Raw genomic sequence first — 8,554 nt, forward strand, 5'->3', positions numbered from 1 at the left:
ACCTCAAACCGATCTCGTTTGCTATCTCAAACATCGACTGAAAGTCACCCCATTGCAAGTGTTCAAACTCTAGCCAAAATGTCGTGTTTAACAAAAAAAAATTTATTAAAGGTTGTGTTTCACAAATTTTTTTTTTAAAGGTGGTGTTTGGAAAAAAAAGTTTTTTAAAGGTTGTGTTTGACAAAAAACCCTTAATTATTAGTTGGATTTGGGGTTCGGAAATATAAGCCCTCGCTTCTCTATTAAGCGGACAAGTAGATATCAGCCTTTATAACACACATGCAGGTATGTAATTAGGCTCAAACCCACCTTGGCCCAGTGATAATCGGGAAACAGGCCCATTCTCTCCTTAAGACTCCGTACCACGGTCCATAGTATTTGGCGCAAGTCTTGACTCTTGAGGCACATAGTATGTGTCCATAGGCCATCAATGACAAGTAAATGAAAACCATAAAATTGTTGCTCACTAATCACACTATAAGTCCTGAATCTCTACAATAATATAAAAAGGTGCATTGTGCATACCTATGTAGCACTCTCTAGTAGCTTTAAGAGGACATTTCGTGCATTTTATAGAGAAATCTTGTATTTGTAAATCCATTTATTATCTAAAAAAATAATTAACAATTGACCAATTTCACTTTTAATGCTCGAAAATAAATGATACTCCATTACTCCACATAACTTGTGCAATCAATGGAGACCTCCGTTTATTGCTCACCCTTTCCCTTCTTCTTCTACTTGACCTTTGAGAAACCAACTTTTAATCTTCCAAAACGCTCGTATTCTTGATTTCTTGGTACTAATACTTATAGCATTTCCCTAAAAAAAATGCTCATAGCATCATTTCATTTCTATCTCATTGAAATATAAAGTTTTTGATTTTGTTTTTTTGTCGCCTCTTATTATACATATTGTAATTTATCATTGACTCAACTACTAACTTTCTTATCTTAATGTTCATAGGCACACATGTGGGAGTAATGTGACTACTGCAAACCCTGTAAAATTATCTCTCACTTAAAGTTATAGCTAGGTATGAGTTCGTTGTCCATTTTGTTATTTTAATTTGTGATCTAAATAGTTTTTAGAAATTGTAGTTGTTTACTCTAACGTCTCAATGTAATTTTTATATTTGTTGTTCTAGTAAATGAAAGGTTTTGACTATTGATGGTATTATGGTGCAGAAAGACACGACTTTTGACATACATTGAAATTTCGGTCATTCATCGTCATTTGGAATTCACTTGTGGTGTGTTTAGGAACAAAGATTGTATCCTCAAATTCAGATTTGGACCAATTTACATGTTTGGCAAACCTATTAGATTTGGATTTCCAAATCCCTACCAAATTCAAGTAAGGCTAAAAATCTAAAATAAACTCATTTGAAATCAACTCTCTAACCCCCCTCATTTCAAATCTTTATTTCACTTTGCTAAATTCAAAATGAGATATTTCAAATTAAATTCTTGTTGCCAAACATTCTCTTGGTGCTTTTGGTATAGATTGTTGATTCTATTGAGTGCTTCATCGCAAACGTGTTATCAAATATATATATTATGAATTTAAATATTAAGGTTGACGTGAAAATCATCGACACATTCTTAAGCTATCATTAAGTATTTATATTTGCTCTAAACATTTCGTTCAAATAACATTTGTTCTAATGCTCACCACATAGATATTCAATCAAATTAAAGTATGTCTTAATGGACTAAATTTATTTAAGTAAAGTAGATTTACGTTTACGAAAATGCTCTTTTGAAAAAACTTTGAATACCTATCATGATTTAAGGGAGAAAGGATAACATTGCCTTTAATCAACGTTTAAATAGTTTATTATAAAATCATTCATATACAGTCTTTAAAACCTCTTAAACAAATAAAATAATGGATAATGTGGTGTTAAATGCACTGACTATTAATCAATGGTATGGAGTTAAATGCATAATATCAAATAAAAATGAAGTGTGAAGAAAGGATAAAAAAATAGAAAACAAATACCTGATATTCCCTGTAGTGAAATCTTAGAAAAACAAAGTAAAAAGTAAAAAGCAAACAAAAACATACTAATTTGCCATGAACACTCTTAAAAATTAATAGACATATTGCTCCACATCGTTTCCCCTTCTTTTCCACATCTCTACCACTAACTCGACCACCCCATTCCAACCTACCACACTCTTGCGGAACTATCACCAATCCAAACACCATATCCAGTATCCTGCGCACCATTAGGCAAAATGTACCCGTGATTTTCACGGGTAACAAAACTAGTTATAATATAAAAGGGTCTTGCAAGCCTTAATCTAAGCTCAACTACAAATACTAGTGATTATTTAAAATTTATTTTTTCTGTAATCTCACAAGTCTTAACCAGTTTAAGGTCAAGATTCAAGACCTTAATCTCAGCTCAACTATAAATTCAAAATTTAATTTTTCTGAATCTCACAAGCCTTACCCAGTTTAAGGTCAAGGCAGACCACCTGGCCTCTTTAATGGTTTACTGTGGTGTTTGCAGATTGTCTATCATTAAAGGTATATTTTAGATTTTTAGTATAATGAGAATCTAACCCCTAATCTCATGGTCAGAAGCCAAACTTTTTATCGTTGAGTCCAACCTTTATTAGTATCATCGACTTACTTTGATAAGTTCATAAGTAATGTCAGGTTCTAAATCAAATATAAATTGAAATAAATATAGTTATTTTTGAGATATTTCTTCATTTGTATTAACTAAACTCGTTTAATTAGATATTTGATTTTCGCACATTATTTTATATATATAAAAAAAAAAATTGCCTATTATAATCTATAACAAATATCAATTACCTTAGTTGATAACTTGCAACTACCTTTGTTGATAACTTGTGTTCAAGCCCCATCAACGTCTAAGTTGTCCCTGTAAGGTTGTGACTCCCTTGCACCAAAATAATAAGACAAATAATAGTTGACTTATTAAGGCTGTATTTGACAATACATTTCAGGTATCTTATTTGGTCAAAATAGCTTATTTGACCAAAATTTAAGGTACCATTTTTTTTTATAAGCGTTTGGCAACTAGCTTAATTAACCAAATAAACTATTTGAAATAAAATGCTACCCCTAGAGTATCGTTTGAGATTTCACAAAAATCAGTTACCTTTTCAGCTAGTTTGGCAAACATTTTTTATATAATCAGTTACCTTATCAGCTCCTAATTATCAGTTACCTTATCAGTTACCATTTCAGGTTTCAGTTAACTTTTCATTTTTCAGCTACTTTTTTAGGTTTCACCTACATTTTCAATTAATTTTACCAAATATAGCCTAACTCTCGATCATTTTATAAATAGAAACACTTCTAAGTTCTAATCATTCATTTATTTATTTACTAGTGTAGATCCTATGCAAATGCACGGCTATTTGAACAATAGTGTATAAAGACGCTAAATATTACTCCAACTTAGTAACATATTTAAGCGGTATAACTATATAAAAGAAAAAAGTTGAATATTTTCACACCAAATAAGATTGACATGTTATCTAAGCCTAATTATATAAACTACTTAATTATTAAAATAGTATTATTATACTATTACATTTACCAAAAGAATAACCTTAATTAGTGACTTAATTATACTATAAAATTAGATAAAATGTAAAAGGATATAACTAACGTGTAGTACATGCGGAGTATATATATCAAAAGACAGAAAAATAATATTATGAAAAATAATGTGCAAAATATTCTCTCATATCATATACAGTAGTATTAGACCCATGCAATTACTCATGTATAATAAAATGAAATACTCATTAATGCTACATATTGAAATTAGTAATAGTATGTGCTATTTATGGTATAGAAATAAAATGACAAAATGTGAGTATCAATTATAAGAACATTAACTGTCAAACTACTGAAATGGTTGGGTGCTACCTAAGCATCAGTTCTTTGCCTGGCTGTATACACAGGGAGCACTGAGAACTAATGATAAGCTAGTGAAGTTTGGAATGGATATTGGTGATACCTGTTTCCTATGTGCTCAAACTACTGAAGGGGCAGAACACTTATTCTTTGAGTGTATTTACATTAAGCAAGTCATTTGTTGCATCAACCAGAGCCTGAAATGCCATATACCTGACAGACAAGTTCTTGATTGGTGTCTACTAAGGAATGGGACTAAGGTGCAGATAGGAGTCCAAGCTGCTATGGTCTGGGGAGCTATGTACCACATTTGGCAGGAAAGAAACAAGTGCAGATTAGATGGGGTACTAGTTAGGCCAAGAGTATGTGCTGAGAAGGTCATAGAGGATGTGAAAGCTAGAATCAGGGGAAGAGATTTTCAGCATATGATTAAGGAAGATATAAATTGGCTTAAGCATAAGAATTATATGTAATTGAAAGCTTATTATTGACTACATGTAATCAACTTTTTTGATATATATAATACATACTCACATTTCACCAAAAAAAAAAAAAAAATTATAAGAACATTTCATTTTGGCGTGAAAATTTTTAAGGCCCTGTTCTTTTGGACTTAAAGTCACTCTCTATAAGTTAAGTTCAGCAAAATTAAGTTAAGTTCAGAAAAGTTCAGCTCCTATAAGTTAAGTTAAGTTCAGCAAAATTAAGTTCAGAAAAGTTCAGCAAAATTAAGTTCAACAAAATTAAGTTCAGCAAAATTAAGCAAAATTAAGTTCAGCAAAATTAAGTTCAAAAAAGTTAAGCAAAATAATAAGTTTCATAATATTGACGACTTTTAAAAAATAGATACAATTTTCGTTCAAATCGGTTGTATAAACAATACGAGATTAATTATTATTCTATATAACTTGTAAAAATCGCCATGGTAGCAAAAGTTGGAATGTGTTAGCCTCTTGTTCTTTTGATAGAATCTTCACATTTATCCATGTTGGGTGGGAGGGAAGTGCCCATGACGTTACGGTATGACGGGATGCTTTAACTAATTCCAAATATGCTTTCCCGCATCCACCTAAAGGTAAGTATTATCTAGTGGGCTCTCGATACCCGAATACAATAGGATATTTGTCTCCTATTAGCGATAAAAAAACAAATCTTAGATGCCATATGCCCGAATTTAAACATAGACCCCTCGAAGGTATGTTAGAGCATTTTAATTACCGACATTCGTCATTGAGAATGAAAGTTGAAATGGCATTTGGTCAATTGAAAAAAAGGTGGAACGTGTTAAAAGTTATGTCTCAAATGTCACCTAAGTATCAAATGTCCATTATTGTTTCTACTTTCACACTTCATAATTTTATACGGATGCACACTCTTGTGATAACTGTTACACAACATGAGAACATCCTAGGGACAACAGATTCAAGCATGTTTGATAAGAAGCGGAAAAAAGCTATGTACAAGGTGCGAAATAACATAGTCAAGAACATTTGGCGAGGCAATGGATTTGACGGGGTGAGCTCAAATGAAGATGAAGAAAGTGACGAGGAAGATGATAATATGGAACTAGATGATTAGAAAGAAAAAAAGTAATGTGATTTACTTTTTATTTTTATGTATTAGGTAATGTGTACGAACATATTAATTTATATAAATAAAGTATTTTATAATCTTTACTTGTGTTTTTGTAGTTATTATTATTATTATTATTATTATTATTATTATTATTATTATTATTATTATTATTATTATTAGTAGTAGTAGTAGTAGTAGTAGTAGTAGCAGCAGCAGCAGCAGCAGTAGTAGTAGTAGCAGCAAAATTAAGTTCAGAAAAATTCAGCAAAATTAAGTTTAGCAAAATTAAGTTCAGAAAAGTTCAGCAAAATTAAGTTAAAAATTAAGTTAAGTTCAGCAACTTAAGTCCAAAAGAACATGGCCTTATTCTTTTAGTATAAATTTATACAGTTAGACCCTGTTCTTTTGAACTTAAAGTTGCTGAACTTAACTTAATTTTTCTGAACTTAACTTAATTTTGCTGAACTTAACTTATTTTTACTGAACTTTTCTGAACTTAATTTTTCCGAACTTAATTTTGCTTTGAACTTTTCTCGAACTTAATTTTCTTTAACTTAATTTTGTTTGAACTTTCTTTGAACTTAACTTATAATAGCTTAACTTTTCTAAATTAAAATAATCTTACTTAAATTAACTTAATTTAATTTCACTTAATAATAATAATAATAATTCCCTTCAAAAAAATTAATATAATAATATTTAATAATAATAATAATATTTAATAATAATAATAATAATAAAGAAATATAACTAAAAACACAAATAAAGATTATAAAATACTTTATTTATATAAGTTAATATTTTCGTACACATTACCTAATACATAAAAATAAAAAGTAAATCACATTACTTTTTTTTTCTTTCTAATCATCTAGTTCCATATTATCATCTTCCTCGTCACTTTCTTCATCTTCATTTGAGCTCTCCCCGTCAAATCCATTGCCTCGCCAAATGTTCTTGACTATGTTATTTCGCACCTTGTACATAGCTTTTTTCCGCTTCTTATCAAACATGCCTAAATCTTTTGTCCTTAGAACGTTCTCATGTTGTATAACAGGTATCCCATGAGTGTGCATCCGTATAAAATTATAAAGTGTGAAATTAGAAACAATAATGGACATTTGATACTTAGGTGACATTTGAGGCATAACTTTTAACACCTTCCACATTTTTTTTCAATTGACCAAATGCCATTTCAACTTTCATTCTCAATGACGAATGTCGGTAATTAAAATGCTCTAACATACCTTCGGGGGATAGGTAAGAATTCGGCTTTAAATAAATGTTTTTTTTTTGAAAAAATTATATAGAATAATAATTAATCTCGGATTGTTTATACAACCGATTTGAACGAAAATTGTATCTATTTTTTAAAACTCGTCAATATTATGAAACTTATTATTCTGCTTAACTTTTCCGAACTTAATTTTCTTTAACTTTTCTCAACTTAATTTTCTTTAACTTAATTTTCTTTGAACTTTTCTGAACTTAATTTTGCTAAACTTAACTTAACTTAATTTTGCTGAACTTTTCTGAACTTAACTTAATTTTGCTGAACTTAACTTATAGAGAGTGACTTTAAGTCCAAAAGAACAGGGCCTTAGTCTTGCTGAAGACGGGTCGGAGCAAGTGACGGATAATGTCACTCACAAAACGAATAGAGGGATAAGGTGGGGGCACCCCCATGTGCTTCCCTCTCTCCTTTATATGGATCATTTGTGAGGGAAAATGGTATCCGTCACTTCAAAGTGACGGATACGTGCCGTCACAAATGAGATTTTGTGAAATTTATATTATAATAGGATTTCACCAAAAAAATTAATAAATGACTGATTTAATAGAGAGCACTTGGCAATGAAAGGACGCTATATGCAGTGTTAAACAATTAATTTTATAATTTGTGTTAAAATAATGAGAGACGGGAGAGTGACAAAAGAGGAAGAGAATAATAATATGGGTGAAACTGTGAAAGAGCAAGAGACACTGAGCAATAGCATGCACTGATGCAGTGTTATTAGTCACAAAATAGGTGCAGAGTAAGATAGCTTTAGGGTCGTCTTGAAAACTGCAAAGATGGCAACTCCCTCACTTTAGCCGTACAAACCCCAGAATCCCTGATATTATTATTATTTGCATTCCTGTATAAATTCACCCAAAGATCTCCTGACTCGTTGCTTTTTTAAGCCTTTGCTTGCATCATCTCCTTCATTTTTTCCTCTATCCCTCCCTTTCTCCCGTTCTCTTGTAGGTAGCAGGTTCGATTATTTCGAATTCGGGTGAAATATGGGCCGAAACAATTTTAGATTTGCAAAATACGGGTTTGATTTATACGGATTTCGGATAAGAAATGGGTCTAATTAATGTCTTTCTTTAATTTTATTTATAAACATATACTCCCTACTGTCTATATACTTCCTCCTATTCACAATAACTTCCCTATTTCTTTTTTTTGGTAAGTGTTTATGTGGTCTAAATTTAATTGTATGGTGGGGTAGTGTATTTGTGTGGTCCAAATTTAATTATATGGTGGGGTAGTGCATTTCCTTAATATTTGTGCCAAAATGAAATGAGAGGTTTATTGTGAATAAGAGGGAGTATATAATAATCCTCTAACTTCCATGTTGACATGACATCATATAATTTCAGCAAATATAACATGACATTTTATGGGTAATTAAGAGCATCTTAAACCAAAAAAATGATATAATGCTAAAATTATTTCCTAATGTAAGACATTGATTTTGTATAATAATTACGTTGTATGATATCAAATTTTTAATAAATTTAGATTTTATTCAAGGAAAAAACGTTATTCTAATAAAAAACAAAAATCATTCTATTCCTAACTGAGATCTCTTTGAAAGCAGTATACAAGAAAGTCGATTAAAATAAAATACCTTTTTTTTCTGGGAATAAATACATGTAATAAAATATTTTTTTTAAAGTAACTTTTGTTATTTGGGGAAGACCAACCCTAATTAATATTCCCAATGAAATGTCTTTTATATTATTGAAATTATGATTTATCAAGCACTATTCATCGCTACAGTGCCGGAAGTTGTCTCTTTTT

At 30.5% G+C, this 8,554-nt stretch overlaps 1 protein-coding gene across 1 annotated transcript; it reads left to right on the forward strand.

Moving 5' to 3' along the window:
• Window positions 1-279: 279 nt before the first annotated feature.
• LOC141614424 (uncharacterized) lies at window positions 280-4,382 on the forward strand. Its single transcript, XM_074433168.1, has 2 exons — window positions 280-285; window positions 3,957-4,382. The coding sequence occupies exons 1-2, from the start codon at window positions 280-282 to the stop codon at window positions 4,380-4,382; spliced, it is 432 nt and encodes a 143-aa protein (XP_074289269.1).
• The last annotated feature ends 4,172 nt before the right edge of the window (window positions 4,383-8,554 follow it).

This window comes from Silene latifolia, chromosome 11 (genome assembly GCF_048544455.1).
Source record: "Silene latifolia isolate original U9 population chromosome 11, ASM4854445v1, whole genome shotgun sequence".
Lineage (NCBI taxonomy): Eukaryota > Viridiplantae > Streptophyta > Magnoliopsida > Caryophyllales > Caryophyllaceae > Silene > Silene latifolia.